Source organism: Pan paniscus, chromosome 4 (assembly GCF_029289425.2).
Source record: "Pan paniscus chromosome 4, NHGRI_mPanPan1-v2.0_pri, whole genome shotgun sequence".
Lineage (NCBI taxonomy): Eukaryota > Metazoa > Chordata > Mammalia > Primates > Hominidae > Pan > Pan paniscus.
The window spans coordinates 14,359,525-14,378,587 of NC_073253.2; the positions used below are offsets into that span (position 1 = coordinate 14,359,525).

Below are 19,063 nucleotides of genomic sequence, written 5' to 3' on the forward strand. Positions count from 1 at the left end.
CTACTCGGGAGGCTGAGGCAGGAGAATCGCTTGAACCCGGGAGGCAGAGGTTGTGGTGAGCCGAGATCATGCCATTGCACTCCAGCCTGGGCAACAGAGTGAAACTCCATCTCAAAAAAAAAAAAAAAGAGACAAGGAGGACACTGAGCCTTTAGAAAGAATTTAAACCAAACAAACAAACAAGCAAACCAAACCCCCCACTAAATTAAAGAAAGACCATGTGCTAATCTAAACACTGTGCCGACAAACAGACCCCCCAAATTTCAGTGGCTTAACAAAAGTAAAAGTCTATTTTACTCATGTCATGTCTATTGCAGGATGGGTAGCTGTGTTCCATCTTGCAGCTCCAAGCTAGTTCATCTGGGCTTCAAGGCTGATGTGGATGGGGAAGGAGAATAGAGGCTCACACATGGGTGTACATATCACAAGGAACATAATATAGTCACATGGCCCCACCTGACTGCAAGGAAATACGGTGTAGTCTGTGGGCCTTTGAAGAGGAGAAAAATGGGCACTGGTGAGCACCAGCAGAACCCATCACTGTAGGCATTAAAGAGGTTTAGAGCCGTGGGAACGGATGCACGATGTGGCTGTGCATCCCTGCAAGCCACATTCCTTGAAACCATGTAAATCACTAGGTAAGTAAATCACCTTACTTACATAGAAGCTGCATTTCATGTAAGTAAGGCGATTCCTCACTGACCTTGAGGAAGTTTTTTTCTTTTTATTTTTTCTTTTTTTTTTATTTTTTTATTTTTTTTTTTGAGACGGAGTCTCACTCTTGTCGCCCAGGCTGGAGCGCAGTGGTGCAATCTCAGCTCACGGCAAACTCTGCCTCCCAGGTTCAAGCAATTCTCCTGCCTCATCCTCCGAATTAGCTGGGATTTCAGGTGCCCACCACCATGCCTGGCTAATTTTTGTATTTTTAGTAGAGACGGGGTTTCACCATGTTGGCCAGGCTGGCCTCCAACTCCTGACCTCAGGTGATCCGCCCGCCTCGACCTCCCAAAGTGCTGAGATTACAGGTGTGAGCCACTGCGCCTGACAAAGAAGTTTTTTACAATAGGCACAAATGTTTAAAGAGATAAATACTACTAAAATGGGGATTATGATCCACTGCAGAAAATCATTAACATAGTCCCTAGCACATAGGGCTCAACGAGTATCTGTTGATCAATTGAGCTGATGCCTGATAAATCTTGACCTTTCACAGAGAGACAGAAAACAACAGATGCAACTACAGCAGAAGGCTTTTTCCCTCCAAAGGCTGTAATGCTCCAGTTTTGCTCTCTGGGTCAGGTTTTCCCCCATCCTATATTTTTGGCTGCTGGTTCGGAGGCAATAACCAGGGGCAAAGAAAAGAGATGCTTAGACAAGCGGACTGGTTCAGCTGGATGAAACCCAACCGCTACAAAGTCTTGGTTTGGTAGATTTGACTTTGCTCTTTCCTTTCTCTTCGGAGGGGAACGTTAGGAAAGGCATGTGGCTTGCAGAGATGCACTCCCCACTGGTGTGGTTCCCATGGCTCTAAACTCCTGTGCCTGCTCATGTGGGAAACCTATTTAAGACATTCTGTTGCATAATTGGAGGAAAATAATTGGAGGAAAAGTGTAAGCCATCTTGAGGGAAGCAATCACTCGACTAACCTTCCTACTTAAAAATAAATGAGAAAAACCAGATTTTGCAATTTCAACAGACATTTATTGAACATTGACTAACTCTGCAAAGTATTATGCCAGATACAGTAAAGGGCATAAAAAATAAACGGGCTAGTCCCAGTTCTCAAATAGCTAGTGGGAAAGTCGGTCACTTAAAAATCTGATTAGATTATAACGGAAAGTGATTCTGAATAGAGTAATGAGAAAACTTGCATGGAGTTGGGGAGGGAGGGGTGCTCATCTCAGACCATCAAGAACAAAGGCCCCATGGTGGGCACAGCATTGGTGGAAGACTGTGGGACTGGGGTGCTCCTTGGCTGTCCCCACAGGACCTATATATGTAAGTGGATGAGGTCCCCACCTGCCTGGGTCAGGGCATTCAAGGGATGTTTCTGCCCAGATCCTACACCAGGTGTGACTCAAATCCTTACAACTGTAGGGTCCCTGGGGACAACCTCAGCCATTCTGCTTGAAGCAGGCTTCAAATAAAGGTCCTCAAGAGATTCTGAGGTACAGGGCATTAGCCAGGAGGATCTTTCATGTCCACACTGAGGAGTATGAAGATCATTTTATTTTATTTTATTTTATTTTATTTATTTTTTGAGATGGAGTGTCGCTCTGTTGCCCAGGTTGGGCGTGATCTTGGCTCACTGCAACCTCCGCCTCCTGGGTTCAAGTGATTCTCCTGCTTCAGCCTCCCAAGTAGCTGGGATTACAGGCACCTGCCACGATGCCCGGCTAATTTTTGTATTCTTAGTAGAGATGGGTTTCACCATGTTTGTCAGGCTGGTCTTGAACTCCTGACCTCAAGTGATCCTCCCATCTCAGCCTCCCAAAGTGCTGGGATTACAGGCGTGAGCCATCACGCCTAGCCATGACCATTTTAAAGGGCAAGAAATGAATCAAAGGTTTTTGAGAAGAGTGGCACAATCCAACCTGTCCTTTGGGAAGTTCCTTGGGCTTGAGGTCAAAGGAGGGATGGTTAGGGTGCACCTGCAGCATGGGGAAGGCCCAGAGGAACAGCCCTTCCCTGAGAGACAGATACCCTCTATCCTACCTCCATGAGAGATTCTCCCCAGATTTCCCTAGTCTCAGGCACCTGTGGAGACAAATGACGTCACATGGTCATGAATATCACCTTTCACTGGCCAGTTAACTCACTGCAACAATGCAGCATTCCAAATTCTTTTAAACCGGTGCTCTGCCCAAAATACTATTTGCACATGTTGTCTAATTGAAATCTCAGAATAACTGTATGAGGTAGGAAATGCTGTTATCCTCATTTCTCAGATGAGGAAGCTGAGGGGAAAGTTCTTGTATTTACACAGATACAGTAGCTAAGTTGGAATTTGAACCTGATTGAGATTCCAGAGCCATACTCTTAGTTACTATGCTGCACAGCCTGTCAAGATTTTGATAAACATGGAAAGCCCTAGATGCTTGAAAGACAAGGTAAGCCCATGGCATAAAGAAAGATCAGGAGAGGAACTGTGCTGCAATCTGTCTTTCCCTTCACAATTTAGTCCACTTGGTGTGTCTGTCTATCCATCTGTCTGTATATCATCTAACCACCGACCCATACATCCACCCATCCATCCATCCCTCCATCCAAACATCCATCCATCCATCCACCCATCCCTCCATCCAAACATCCATCCATCCATCCATCCATCCATCCATCCATCTCAACCTTCAGAAAAGAACTCAAGGCAAAAAGATAAACAGAGAAGTAAAAACCTTAAAAATAGGGATAAAAGAATAAAAGGCACATAACAAAGGGAAATAGATTATTGTAAAACTGATGCAAAAAAGCACATACTTAATTCTGAGCATCTTGACTTCCAAGGTATAAAAAGAAATATGGTGAATTACATAGTTTGCATTCGCTCATAAAAGCATAGCCATCTGTCAGGAGAGACAAACTTTTCTACTACCAAAGCTTAAAACAGCTAATGCATGGGTCTTTATTTAATAAAGGAAAACTAAATAACATGAGGCCAGCATCCTCAAATGCAGATGAGTCCCAATAAAGGCAGAGCACCTAAAGTTAAATCTTCATTATTCCTGTAGCACTGAAGAGTAGTATAATCTGGACATGCTCTGTCTAGGGGAGTTTCTAGAGTCCCAGATTGAGGAGGCCCAGCAATGTGTGACTTTTGCTTCCCTGTGGTTCAATAGTCTCACCTTCACCTTACCATTGACTTCTCCTTCATTCTGCCTATCTCAGGAAAGAGAACCATCAGGGGGTGCCAATTAGATTATGTCAGAGAGAGTAGAAGAGACAGAAATGCAAGACAACCAGGGGCCCAAGAAGATATTACCAACGTGGGGACTGGAATGGAGGGAAGTGAATGAGTGAAAGAACATGGCTTTAGAATGGTATCAAATGCCTGTCCTACCACCAGGGAAAAATCACGACATATTTCAAGCAATAGACACTAGTTCCTTGCCTTGATTCTCCACGGTTGTGAAGAACTAGAAAGAGCTGAGCAGAGAAGTGTCATGCTAAAGGACACAGCTGGAGCTTCCCTCTGCAGGTGGGAGGTATTTTCCTGAGTTTCTTCTCAGAAAAGAGTCTTTGTACTGAAGAGCAGGATGGAAGAGAGATGGAGTAATATCTCCCACACAGAAAGATGCAACTGCTGGCTATTGTGTGAAGGATATCGTAACATGAGAGAGGTCATGTGTTCACAGCCAAAGAGAAGTGTTATCCGGATGCATTTCACCTGCCAACAGTGAGCAGATGTTAGAGGCTTTTCCTGAACCCTGAAAGTTGACTTGATCCCCTCTTTTTGGGGACTCCTTTTTGTGAGAAGTTGCAGGTTTCCAGCTGTCATCCCTGTTTTTCCTCTTCTTATTCCTGGGTTTGAGAACTGGTATTCCAGCCATTGGATGACAATGTGGATGCCTGTTTTCTCCTTCTGTGGGGAGAGTCAATTGCTGGCATTCACTTCTTATGGCATCTCCACCAGTCATTCTTTCTTTGCATTGCTACCATCATTGGCCTACACAGGCCTTTACAACTAGACTAGTGCTCCACAGCCTTGCTCATGTCATGGCACACAAAGGAAATGACATGATTTATTCAGCCCACTGGGCTTATCCAGGCTGGAGGCAAATGGCTGTGTCCACTCCATACCCCCCGACGCCTGCCCCAGGCTGCACTGGTAGGTGCAAGGATCCAATTAAGTTGACCTGCTTGCAGTCCAACTAGGCATACCAGTTGGAAGCTCTGATCTGGAACACAGAAATAGCTGCTTCATTTTTCTCCCCGTCATCGGTCTCTTGCTTCAATCCACATTGCGCACATTGGCCAGGCTAATTTTCCCCAATTCAGCATTTTCATTATGTTGTTTTACTGCTCATCTCACAAGCAGTGGCTCCCCACCACCTATTGGAGTTTTAAAGTTACTGACCCGGCAGTCAAGACCTCCCCCAGTGTTGCCCCTATTTGTCTTTCCCAGGATTGTCAGGTCCAGACCTGAACTCGCTGCCTTCTCCACATGTGCGCTTCTGCATTTAGCATGGTGCTCTACTGTCAGGCCTATTCTCCATTCTTGTCTACAATACTTCAAGATTGAGATCATTCCATGTCTCCTCTTTGATGCTGTCCAATAACTCAGCTTCTAAGGGTTTTTGTTTTAACCTCTTTTCCAACCTTGCAGGCCACTATTCTCCAAGTCCCTTCCAGTCTCTCAACATTCAGTGAAAAGCCAGGCTTAAATAGTCCAATAAATTCAGGAAATGCTGCAGCATATATTCCCTTCTTGAGGATGCAAAACGCATATCTGCTTAAAAGGAATTTATTTCATTCATTTTAGCCCTGAGTTGTTCAAACTTATTTCAGCACAGAACTTTAGAACAATAACAGTTATTAACTTCCCGTGGAATTAGTTCTATAAAGCAGACTTTGGAAACACACAGTTGGAACCTTGCAGGTGATATCCAAATAGGCTCTAGTCTCAAATTTAGTTAGCTCTTTCAAATCTCCAGGTAGTAAAAGCTAATTAAATCCGATCATGGAACTAGACAATCCGATCTTCCTATAAATAGTCTCTTTTCCCGCCACATTCAGTACTGAAAGAGAAAAGGGACAATGGTGGTACCCCTCACCCTGCATGACCTTACTGTCAGCTCTGTGTTTGGAACCCTGGCAGAAGTTTGCTGGGATGATTTTGAGTAGCCAATTCAAGTAATAATAATAGCAAGATAATATTAATCAATATCATACATTAGAAAGTGCAGCACGTTGTAAATCCTTAGTTTACATGAGTTTTTTCAGTCCCCACAACAGCACTGTCAGGTAACCACTATTTTTTATCTCCATGTTACAGATAAGGAGACTGAGGCACAGAGGGATGAAGTAACTTTCCCAAGGATGCATATCTAGAGAGTAGCAGAGCCAGCATTCAGACACTCAATCACCAGAGTCTTGCTCAGAACCACAGTGTTATGTTACCTCTTCAAGAAAACCAAAGTCCTTTGCCATAGGTTGTTTGTTTGTTTGTTTTTGAGACAGAGTCTCACTCTGTCACCCAGGCTGGAGTACAGTGGCATGATCTTGGCTCATTCCAGCCTCAACCTCCCAGGCTCATGAAATCCACCCACCTCAGCCTCCTGAGTTGCTAGGACTATAGAAGCACACCACTACACTTGGCTAATTCTTTTCAGTTTTGTAGAGATGGGATCTTGCCGTGTTGCCCAGGCTGGTCTCAAACTCCTGGGCTCAATGGATGCTCTGACTTTGGCCTCCCAAAGTGCTGGGATTGCAGGCATGAGCCACCATACCTGGCCCAAAGGCATATATTTGAAGGGTGTGTAAGGTAAAATGACACAGCCATAGATTGATCTAATGCATTTTTTTTTCTAATTTTGAGACAGCATCTCGCTCTGTTGTCCAGGCTGGAATGGAGTGGCATGATTTTGGCTCACTGCAACCTCCACCCCCGGGTTCAAGTGATTCTCCTGCCTCAGCCTTCCAGGACTACAGGCGTGTGTCACGATGCCCGGCTAATTTTTGTATTTTCAGTAGAGACGAGGTTTCACCATGTTGTCCAGGCTGGTCTTGAACTCCTGACCTCAGGTAATCCGCCCACCTCGGTTTCCCAAAGTGCTGGGATTATAGGCATGAGCCACCACGTCCAGCCTAATGCATTCTTTATGAAACTCTGCCTAAATGTTTACTGATGTCTATGCTCAGAAGTCCACGTTCTCTATTCCACACAGATAGCTTATCTCCAAGTTTATTTAAAAGATCACATTGTACTTATTCTTTGTACTGTGAGTCTTGGTCTTTGGCCAAAAGCAATACAATTCTGACCTAGGAGTTCTTCCTTCATCACCCCAGTGCAAGAAGGGTTTCCCCCTCTCTGAGTTTTTTTGACATTTATTGTGTCTTCTACTCATTTGAATGTATATTCTGTTTTGTAATCATAATTGTCTCGCCAAGTGACTGGGTCTTATCTTTCCAACTATGTCTTGTCACTTATAGCTCCGTGCACAGTGTCATGCTCAGAGAGGTGTTGAGTGTCTGTTGACTGATTTATTACCCCCAAATGCTGGAGCCATTTCATGATTGCACTGGATGTCCTCCTTTAGCCCACTGTATCTGCTCTCTGCCTTCCTCCACCTCGCTGTGTCCTCAGGAGGATGACCGCTGTGGACCCATTCACAGGCTCCCTTCCTCTCTGACTCCTGGTGGTGCCACTAGTGGGAGACGCCAGCAGAAGAAGTGATAGTGGGAGGAGAGAGAGGTCAGTATTCATTCCCCTGGTTTCCTCTCTTGCAAGCTCTGTGTTGTCAGGACAAAACCACTGCATCAAGAGACATCCCTAGCTGTTTATTAGCCTCACAGTCCACAATCTCCAGCAACGCCCATGCTTCCTCAGGTTTTGTTACAATCCTCTCCTGCCATTCTGCAACTTCTTCGGCACCGGGCTGAAGAGTGAATGTTAACTGCCAGCTGCACAACCTGCATAAGGCTGCAGAGCTCAGTGGATACAACTGGCACATATCTCTCCTTTAGGAAAGCACGTAAAAGATCCTTTCACCCTTTCTGGCTGTTGGAAGGATAGCACCCTACATTGCAGCTGAACAAGGACAGCATCTACCAAGGGAGATTTTTCAGCTGACTCCGTGAGGCCTGGCAGTTGAGGATGGAGAGGCTTATGGTTGTTTGGCTGTTGGTGTATTATTTTGGCTACTGGGAGGAATCCCGTGTGAGAGCCTGTACTACTGTGGCAGTCTGTTTCTGGCCAGTTTGACCTTTTTATCATTTATTTTTGGGCCTGAGAATGTTCTGAGATTCCCTGACATTCTACTGCTTTATTTTGAATTAGCCAGAGCTGTAATCTATTAATCTGGACCTTTATAGATATACGTTTATACAGTTTTTGTGAAATATAATTTATATGCCATATAATTCACTCATTTAAAGTGTACAGTTCACATTTTGGAATATTCACAGGGTTGTGCAGCTGTCACCACAATCTATTCCTTTTTTGAGATAGAGTCTTGTTCTGCTGCCCAGGCTGGAATGCAGTGGCATGATCTCGGCTCACTGCAAACTCTGCCTCCCAGGTTCAAGCGATTCTCCTGCCTCAGCCTCCCAAGTAGCTGGAATTACAGGCGCCTGCCACCATGCCTGGCTAATTTTTGTATTTTTAGTAGAGACGGGGTTTCACCATGTTGGCCAGGCTGGTTTCAAACTCCTGACCTCAAGTGATCCACCTTCCTTGGCCTCCCAAAGTGCTGGGATTACAGGCGTGAGCCACCACAATCTAATCTTACAACATTTTTATTTCCCATAAAAGAAGGTCTGATTTAGTGTCACTCTCCTTTCCTCCCTTTGCCAGCTTCTGGCAACCACCAATCTACTTTCTACCTCTATGGATTTCCTTATTTTAGATACTTCATATAAACAAAATCATACATGATGTGACCTTTTGTATCTGGCTTCTTTCACTTAGCACAATGTTTTAATGGTTCATTCAAGTTGTAGATGTATCAATTCTTTATCCTTTTTATGATTGAATAATATTCCATTATATGAATATACAACATTTTCTTTATACAATCATCAGCAGAATGACATTTGAGTCATTTCCATTTTTTTGGCTATTATGAATAATGCTACCAAGAACATTTGTGGCTGGACACAGTGGCTCACACCTATAATCCCAGCACTTTAGGGGCTCGAGGTGGGCGGATTTCTTTGAACCCAGCAGTTTGAGACCAGCCTACGTAACGTAGTGAAACTCCATCTCTACAAAAAAAAAAAAAAAAAGTATACAAAAAATTAGCTGTGTGTGGTGGTGCGTGCCTGTAGTCCCAGCTACTCAGGAGAGGTGGGAGGAGAAATTGAGCCCAGGAGTTCAAGGCTGCCATGAGCCATGATTGTGCCACTTCACTCCAGCCTGGGTGACAGAGTGAGATCCCACCTCAAAAAAACAAAAACAAAAACAAAAAGAACATTTGTGTACAAAGGTTTTTGTATGGACATATGTATGTTTTCATTTCTCTTGAATAAATACCAATGAGTGGATAAGCTAGGTCATATGCTAACTCTATGTTTAACTTTTGGAGAACTTCCAAACTGTTTTCTAAAGTGGCTGTACTGTTTTACATTCCTGCCAGTAATGAATGAGGGTTTCAGGCTCTCTACAGCCTTGTCACTTGCTGTTGGTTGTCTTTATTTTAGCCATTCCAGTGGGGGTGAAGTGGTATCTCATGCTGGCTTGGTTTGCATTGCCCAGGTGGCTAGTAACGCCGAGTATCCTTTCATGTACTTATTGGCCATTTATACACAAGCTTTATGTCTACATTTCCCTATTCAAGACTTTAGGAGCCTGACGGATTTCAGAATTCTGACCCTTTCTGAAGTTCATAGACACTCTTCAATGTATCTGCTGCAAAAATACTATGATTCAACCTAAATGGGATAAAGTGTATATGACCTCAGGTGATATTGTCAGTTTTTGACACCGAAAGTGTTACAAAAAATGTTGGTTTTGAGAACTTTTGGATTTTAGGAATATAAGGAAGGGACTGAGCACCTGTACATGCTCCTGGGTTCCAGTTAAGACTGTGCTATGGGCAGCCATCCAGATGTGCCACTGCTGCCCCTCCACGAGCCCCATAAGCATGGCTTTCTCTAGCGTGACCCCTCAGGGACCCTCCCCAGGGTCCAGCAGGGAGCAGAGTACAAGGACAGGGGCCTAGGCACCTTTCTTCCCTGATCTGACTTTGCATGGTGCCTCACTCAAGACCTGAGTGGCATTCTTAGCTTAGCCCCACAGTTGCCTCAGGCTAGCTGAGGTCACCTTGCTTGTCCAGAGATAGAAGTGCAGCTAGTGGTGTTTTTGGGAGAGGGAGAGAGTGGGGGTGCAGGGAGGGTTGTGATGCATAGAGTGGGGGCAGGTATTAATCCCTGCAATTACTCCTAGATATGCCCATTGCACTTTAAAGAATCTTTAATTGTATTTATAGAAACACAGAAAAGTAAAGAATTCAAGTGATGCTGAAATTTGGCAAATCAACAGTGTGCAAGGCAATCAGGGCTAGGAGCAGGGCTATCCAAACGGTTGGTCATGGTCACATTCATTGCCCCCTTTAAGTTGCTCTTGGTCCATGACTCCCCCTTCCCAGCTTGCCCTCAGCTGGCCCATGGGCTATCCTTGAGAAGCAAAGGTGATGGCTCACTAGCTGTCTCCACCCTGCCAACTGTGAGCTACATGAACTCTGTCCCAGGATGTGAGGAGGAGCTCTCTGCCCTCTCCCCAACTCTGCTCTGAAGCCACAGCCATTTGTTCAGTAAGAGTCTGTGGCCTGGAACCATTCCCCGGAACTGATCTCCTTTCCAGTGAGGTGCTTATAGCTATAGAACCCCCAGATGATCTCAGAAAAAGGGAGGTGATTAGAAGGAGGTAAGCAAAGGGGATGGGTACTGATATAGTTTGGCTGTGTCCCCACCCAGATCTCATCTTGAATTGCAGTTCCCATAATTCCTACCTCTGATGGGAGGAAACTAGTGGGAGGTAATTGAATCAAGGGGGTGGTTTCCCCCATGCTATTCTCTTGATAGTAAGTTCTCACGAGATCTGATGATTTTATAAGGTGCTTCCCCCTTCTCTTGGCTCTCATTCTTCTCTCTCCTACTGCCTTGTGAAGAAGGACATGTTTGCTTCCCCTTCTGCCATGATTGTAAGTTTCCTGAGGCCTCCCCAGCCCTGTGGAACTTTGAGTCAATTAAACCTCTTTCCTTTATAAATTACCCAGTCTAGGATATTTCTTCACAGCAGTGTGAGACTGGACTAATACCCAGGTTAGAACAAGGGCAGTGCCCCGTCTCCCTGCTCCCCATGCCCATTCTCACCACCCCCACACTTCCCCTGCTGCCCAGTTGCTCCACTCCTTTCAGTGTTGAGTTCAGTCTTGAGGTGCTTTCTTACCTCTTGATGAAGGGAGGCAGGGATGGAGGAGGAGGCAGATGAGAGTTATGTGATATAACTAATGACTGCAAGTGTGATTTTCTTTGGGAACTTGGCTTTCCTGAAGGTAGGGGCCAGACAGGCAAGATTCACTTCTCTAGTTCCAGTTCACTTGCCCAGGATCACATAGCTAGTTGGTGTCAGAGCTGGGACTGAAAACCGCTTCTTCTTGGGGCTTCTTTTCCCTCCATGACAATATCTACCCTTGTGTCTCTAGAAGAAGGCAGTTAACTGCACTGGTTTTGAAAACAAATCCAATCCACTCACCGGGTTTCTTTGTTGCTTTTTGCAGCCATGATTTTGCCCTGAGGCCAGAGGATAAATAAACAGAAAGCAAAAATAGGCTGGAGAGGAGGTGCTTTCTAAGAAGTGATTTTCGAGCTGTGCCTGCATTCTCTTCTCTTGGTCCCTGAGACCTGGCAGGGTGGTGGCAGGAGGAGGGAGGTCCGTGGACAGGTCCCCTCACCTTGTGAGGGAAGAAGTCCTCTGGGGTGTGGTTGCAGACCCAGTTGGGTTGGCTGCGGGGTGATCAGCAATGATGGGGCCAATTCCCACTGCCTTGGTGTTACCTCCGCAGGGGGTATCCCTGCTCTCCCAGCCCTGGGCAGGGGTCCCATCACTTCGTGTGGTGGTTCTTGAGCATCTTACCAAGACTTCTCCCCTGGGAGATGACAGTAGCTGGTTTCTAGAGAAAGCCCCATCGCCATCTTTTACAAAACTTTTTACAAACTTCTGCTTTATCCCCAAACATTCTAATGAGTCCACATAATCTACTTTCAACCTAAAATCACTTAGAATCTTCCCATACAACAATGCACATCTGCAACCACATTCTTTTGAAAAGGCAGAGTCCTTACAGAGCACCTGCTGAGATTCCTGTACCTCACCAACCAGATCCACTGTTCATCCCCCACACCCAAACTCCCCAAGCTACAGTGGCATCCCCTATATTCTCCAAATAGCAGCAACGCATGCTCCTGCTCAGGGCCTTTGCATTTGCTGTTTCACCTCCCTTAAGTCCTCTTCCCCTAGATGTACACTTTTTTTTTTTTTTTGAGACAGAGTCTTGCTCTGTTGCCCAGGCTGGACTACAGTGGCATGATCTCGGCCCACTGCAACCTCCACTTCCCAGGTTTAAGCAATTCTCCTGCCTCAGCCTCCCAAGTAGCTGGGATTACAAACACGTCCCACCACACCCGGCTAATTTTTGTATTTTTAGTAAGGATGGAGTTTCACCATGTTAGCCAGGCTGGTCTCGGACTCCTGACCTCTGGTGATCCACCTGCCTCGGCCTCCCAAAGTGCTGGGATTACAGGCGTGAGCCACCATGCTTGGCACAGATGTACACCCTCATTGTCTTATCTCTTTCCGATCTTTGCTCAAATGTTGCATCAAATGTTGCACTGCTTCGTCCCTCAGACTTCACCCCTTTTCCTGTCTTATTCTTCTCCATTGCACTTATTGTCATTTGGCCACGATGCATTTTACTTATTTGCTTATTGTCTGTCATACCCATCCCACCCTATGACAAAGTAAGTTCTATGAGGGCAAGAATGTTGGCTGGTTTTGTTCACTAGTGCTTAAAAGAGCATCTTCCATATAGTAGGGGCTCAGAACATGTTTACAGCATGAATAAATCAAGGCTTCTAGAACAGTCTAAAACTGGACATAGAGTCTTTAGATGGCTTCCTCTATGCAATGGGAGCCCTTCAGTAAGTAATCAGTGAACCTCAAATATAAAAACCCTCATTACTGTTGCAAATGCACTAGGGAAGACCTTGCTCAGGTTCTACACTAGACAGAAGCAGTAAGACCAGCTCTAAGCACAAGCAAAGTCAGTGCTTTTTGCTTTTTTTTTTTTTTTTTTTTTTGAGATGGGGTCTCACTCTGTCACCCTAGCTGAAGTGCAATGGTTCAATCAGAGCTCACTGCAGCCTTGAACTCCTGGCCTCAAGCTATCCTCTTGCCCTCTCAAAGTGTTGAGATTATAGGCATGAGCCACTGTGCCCCACCAGTACTTTTTTTATTGGTGCCTTCCATCACTCTTTTCTTTCTTTTATCCCTCATTACTTTGGACCAATTCTCGGCTAATCCACTAATCTTCTCTATGAGGTATTAAGTGATAAAGGCTTAAGGTGTTAGCATTCCCAGGAGTATTTATCCTTTAAAGAGAAATCTGGAAGACCAACAGTTGGCCAGGATCAGAATGAATGAATCTTACCAGGTAGAATTTCAGATTCTGCAGATTTCAGGCTAGAGGCTCAATTTGGAATTCTTTGAATTACTGGCCAAGAACAACAAGTCAGCTGTTTTTAAGCAACAAGCCTGGAAAATGGATCAATTGGAAGCCAAGGCAGCAAATACAGATATTGTCACTTCTCCTATACATCTCTCATTTATATACTAGTAATAATAAAACCTTCCTCGCAACTTCCAAATTTCAGCTCACTTCAAAGCCAAATCTACCTTTATCTTTTTTTCCCCTGAATTGCTGGGTTTTCCTGCTACCAGATCAAGATCTTCATCAATTCCAACCCAACATCTTCGGAAGCAAAAGCATGTGTACACACACACACACGCACATACACGCATGCACACACACACACCTCAAATGCTCCCAAATTCCATCCCCTGGTTCTTTCCTAGGCACATTCCTCCTAATTCCCTCTTCTACCTCTCACCCAGTCCTCTGCTTGATTTGTATATTCAGAGCTATTCCAATGAGTGGAAAAACCACTGGTGGGAAGAGCCCAAAAGACTCTTTACCAATCCACCCTGATGACCAGCTGACAATTCTCGAGGCCCCATGCCTGTGAATAGGGCTTCAGAGGTTCACCAGAGGCGATGAAATTTGAGCTGAATTTTGAAGGTTGTGCAGGATCAACAGCAGCTGTCACGAAACCCTGTTTAGATCCTCCCTCCACATGCTCAGATAGCAGAAGGGAAAAACCTGTGTGCAGCCTCTTTCTCTTACTGCAATCTGGGTGAGCCTGCAAGCAAGTCCCACATTCAGACACAAATCTTCTATATGGTGTTCTTGGAACTGACTCTCCCAGAGACAGAATTGGTCAATATCTGAGTCCCAACCCTAGAGAGCTCATTTTGCCCAAATCCACACCATTCCCCAGACATGGCGATTCCCAACACCCTTAGCCGTCATTACCACTCAGCCACATTCCCTTTCAGGCCAACTCCCATCCCCAGAACTTGCCTCCACCCAAGAATTCTCCAACACAAGTCAGGCTTTTCCAGTTGTCACTTCCCAGGCACCACCACTAAGGTATTGCCAATCTTTCTGTGGCTGCATTTCATCCAGTCTGCCCCTCTCTCCTAAGCAGTTTTGACTTTTTCAAATTCTCGACCTTTCTCCACCATTTTGGCAGCAGAGAGGAGCTCTGTATTCACTATCCACACGGTAGGGTTATAATGGGATGGATGCAAAGAGAAAAAAATAAGTTGGCACTTGGTTTCTGAATTTTAAGAGACACTTTGGAATCCATGGCAGAAGGAATAATTGGGGGGAAAAATTGTTGAATATTAGGAGCTGAGTTTCCACTGGAACACAAACTTTATGTCAAAAAAACCAACAGATTTGGAAGAAAGCATGACGAAACTGGAGTGAGATTTTCTTTCTGGAGATGAGATAAATATTCTTCAATTTGGGGGAAAGGAGATGGATAGTGTCAAACCCTAATGAGCCTCTGAGAAAAGAGCTTGTACCCAGATAGGCTTGCGGGATTGGAGAGCACAGATCTTAGTCTAGTTTTCTTTCTTTCTTTTTTTCCTTTTTGAGACGGAGTCTCGCTCTGTTGCCCAGGCTGGAGAGCAGTGGCGAGATCTTGGCTCACTGCAAGCTCTGCCTCCCGGGTTCACGCCATTCTCCTGCCTCAGCCTCCGGAGCAGCTGGGACTACAGGCGCCCACCACCAGGCCCGGCTAATTTTTTGTATTTTTTAGTAGAGACGAGGTTTCACCGTGTTAGCCAGGAAGGTCTCAATCTCCTGACCTCATGATCTGCCCGCCTCCGCCTCCCAAAGTGCTGGGACTGCAGGCGTCCGCCACCACGCCTGCCCAATTTTTTTTTTTTTTTGAGACGGAGTCTTGCTCTGTCTGCAGGCTGGAGTGCAGTGGTGCGATCTCGGCTCACTGCAACCTCCGCCTCCCGAGTTCAAGCGATTCTCCTGCCTCAGCCTCCCAAGTAGCTGGGATTACAGGCACGCGCCACTACACCCAGCTAATTTTTCTATTTTTAGTAGAGACACCATGTTGGCCGGGAAGTCTCCATCTCCTGACCTCGTGATCTGCCCGCCTTGGCCTCCCAAAGTGCTGGGATTACAGGCGGGAGCCACCATGCCTGGCCCTAGTCTTGTTTTCTGAGGCTGGCTGGGAAGGGAACCTTGCTGGTGGTTGTGGGGAGGTCTGAGCACTCCAGTGAGCAGCTGATTATTTCCCTGGGTGGCTGGGAATAGCTCAGGAGTGGCACTGACTGCCAGCTGACCTCTGGAGTTCCCATGGTTGGGAGAGAAGTAACAGCAGAAGGCAAGGCCTGAGCAATTCCTGCAATCCAGGCAGGATGCCAGGGTGGAGGGACACAGCTATACACCCATGCCAGCATAAATCCATGATGATCAAGGACCAGGTACCTCTCTGTTGCCACCTGGAGCGAAAGCCTTGAGAGCTTGGCTACAATCTTGGGGAGAAGATAGGGGGAGGGAAGAACATCTAATTGACAAAGAAAACCCCAAGAGATTGAGTTTTCCCTAAACTAAAACTAAGCTTTCTGCCATAGGGCCAGTGGGAGCTGGAGACTCAAATTAACTGAGGGGAAAAATCAAAGGAATGTTGTCAGCACATGTGAGCTGATGGCCTGTGAATTTTGGACCTACTGCATTATTTTTTGGGATACACTGCCCATGCAATTCTTCAGTAACTTTTAAAATAAACTTTTATTTTAGGATAGATTGACATTTACAGAAAATTTGTGAAGACAGTACAGAGTTCTCATATACCCCACACCAAGTTTCTTTTATTATTAGCATCTTTTACTCATATGGTACATTTCTCACAATTAAAGAAGCAATGTTGGTTTATCACTATTGATTAAAGTCCATATGTTTTTCAGATTTTCTTAGTTTTTACCTAATGTTCTTTTGTGGTTCCAGGATCCCATCAAGAACACTATATTCCATTTAGTCATCCTGTCTCCTCAGGCTCCTCTTGGCTGTGACAATTATACAGACTTTCCTTATTTTGGATGACCTGGGCAGTTTGGGGGAGTACTGGCCTGGTTTGTTTCTAGAATGTCCCTCAGCTGGGATTCATCTACTGTTGTTCACATGATTGGATCGGAGTTATGGGTTTTCGAGAGGAAGACCACAAAGGTAAAATGCTGGTCTCATCACATCATATCAAGGGTACATAGTATCAACACGCCTTCTTGCTTCTGCTGTTCACCTTGATCACCTGGCTGAGGTAGTATTTGTCACATTTCTCCACTGTAAACTTACTCTTTTGCCCCTCCTTTCCATTTTGTATTCTTTGGAAGGAAGTTACTATGTGCAGGCCACAGTTTAGGAGAGGGCTCCTCCATTTCATGGAGGGCACAGTATCTACATAAATTATTTAGAATTGTTCCCAATGTATTTACTTAATCCCATTGATTTACTTAATTTTAAAAATACTATATTATATATTACTTAATCCCACTCATTTGCTTAATCATTTATTTTCATCACTATGGACTCATGGATAATTTATTTTATACTTTTGGTTATAATCACATTCTGCTTTATTTTCTTGCTCAAATCGTTTCAGCTTTGGCCACTGCGAGCGCTTTCAATTAGCTCCTGTGTCCCTTTGAGGTACCCCCACCACTGCTGATGTCAATTAAAAAATTTTTTTCATGGGGGGAGCAAATTACCTACCTTTTGGCACAAGGTGCTCCAGGCACACCTTGAATATTTCCCGTCCCAGTCCTAGAATCAGTCATTTCCTCAAGGAGCTCTGGCTCCTTTTATTGGAGAATGGTGTTAGAAGCAAGATCAGAGCGCTAGGTGTATTCGTCGCTACAGAGTGTTGTGTCTAGGCCCACTCAGCTGACAAAGCAAAGAGATACAAGTATGTGTACGACCCTTTATCTACAAATCTCTGTACAGACCCATTATATACATTATGAATATATAATATAGATGTAGACCCCAAACATGAGTCCATACCGATGTCTCCAACTCTAACCCTGTACCACAAGGATCACTCTAGCCTCTTCCTGGCTGTAACCTCCACTCCAGCAGTGAAGATTTGATGGCCACCATCCACCATTTACATTTGTCTATTTCCAGTATACTCGTGTGGTGGTTTCATCACCCAGTTGTTTTTCATCTCTCTTGCTTCTGCCTGTTTCCCCCGGCACTGGATCCTTTCACTCTCCTCGTAGCCGGGGCATAGGCGTTTTGAACTAGAATATTCGTCCAGCGCTGATTTGACATGGATCTTCCGCAAAGGAACATTTCTTTTGGCCTCCCCAGACCCCGTCGTCTTCCCCATTCATTCTGGCGGAGTAAGGACTGAGAAACCGTGAACCCGAGGTTCAGCAGCCGAAAGTCCCCTGGGAGACGGGGATACACCGAGAGGAATCCCATTTTACAGGAGAGCTTTGTACCCTTAGGAGTACCGTGGCCTCCGGGACTGGAGCAGATAACCTGTTTTCGGGCCCTCTATGTTCACTCAACAACTATTAAGAAGCCGCCTCCCCGAGCCAGGGCCAGCGCTGAGCCCACTAGGGAGGCACCCGCCCCGGCCCGCGTCACCCCGCCTTGCGGGCTAGACGACGAAACGCCTCGGCGCTCAGGGGACCGCGCACCGGTGCAGGAGCCAGCGCCCCGGTTGGGGGCGCAATGCCGGGCCTGGGAAGGTCCGCCCCGGCTGGTCAGAGCTTTCCTGCGCCTTCCAAGGCTTGGAGCTGCCCCGGGGAAGCAGACCGAACCAAACCGAACGTTCCTGCAGCCTCCCCGCCGGCCCTGCGGGAGCCCATCCGCCCAACGCGGCCCCGCCCCTCCCCCAGGCTCCGCCCACCGCCGAGCCCAGGCTCGGCCCTTGACGAAGTTCGCCGGAAATTACCGAAGCCCCTCTTTTTTTTCCTTCCTCTCCGTTCCCTGTTCTCCCTTTTCCTTTCACCCGGGTTCCCTCGGCCGTGATTTCCCCCTCCCCCCTCCTTCCTTCCCCATTGAAATCAAGATGGAGGCTCGCGGCAGCCGCCGGCGCCCGTGATCCCGGAGCTCTCGCCGGCCACGGGCCCCCGCCCTCGCGACTGCGTGTCCGGGAGGCGCGTGCTGCTGCCCGCGCTCCGGCCGGCGCCCGGGAGGCCGTGGCTCCGCGCCTCCGCCCCTCGGCCAGCTCGCGGCTACCGGGCGGAGTCCTCGTCTATGTGGGCGCGCTCCTTGGGCCGAGCCGCCGCCGCCGCCCCCCGCCGCCCCGGGGCTCTGCGTCCGCGCGCCGGGCGCGGGCAGCTGGGTGCTCGGCGCCGCCAGGCCCGGCGCGGAGCGGGCGGCACGCGGCGCTAGGGGCGCGGGGCCCGAGGCGGGCGCGGCCGCGGGCGCCGCCGCAGCCATGAGCGGCAGCAGCGGCGGCGCCGCCGCCCCCGCCGCGTCCTCCGGCCCCGCCGCGGCGGCCAGCGCGGCTGGCTCGGGCTGCGGGGGCGGTGCCGGCGAGGGGGCAGAGGAGGCGGCCAAGGACCTGGCCGACATCGCGGCCTTCTTCCGATCCGGTGAGTGCAACTGCGGCCGGCCCGCCCAGCGGCGCTGCCCCAAGCGCTCGGCCGACCCGCCGCGGAGCTGCCGAGCTCCGGCCACCGCGCGCTGGTGCCCGCCCGTCCGTCCGTCGGGGCCCGCACGCTCTCGCCTGGGACCACTGCTTCCATGCG

At 47.2% G+C, this 19,063-nt stretch overlaps 1 protein-coding gene across 2 annotated transcripts in view; it reads left to right on the forward strand.

Moving 5' to 3' along the window:
• Positions 1-18,651: 18,651 nt before the first annotated feature.
• Positions 18,652-19,063, forward strand: part of TRIO (trio Rho guanine nucleotide exchange factor) — a 366,651-nt gene continuing 366,239 nt past the window's right edge. Inside the window, exon 1 of one of the 2 annotated variants that reach the window (XM_034959746.4) lies at positions 18,652-18,907. In XM_034959746.4, coding sequence (XP_034815637.1) covers positions 18,751-18,907 — 157 coding nt within the window. In that variant the 5' untranslated portion in view covers positions 18,652-18,750. The remainder of the gene's footprint in view (positions 18,908-19,063) is intronic. The other variant, XM_034959748.1, reaches the window with a different exon arrangement.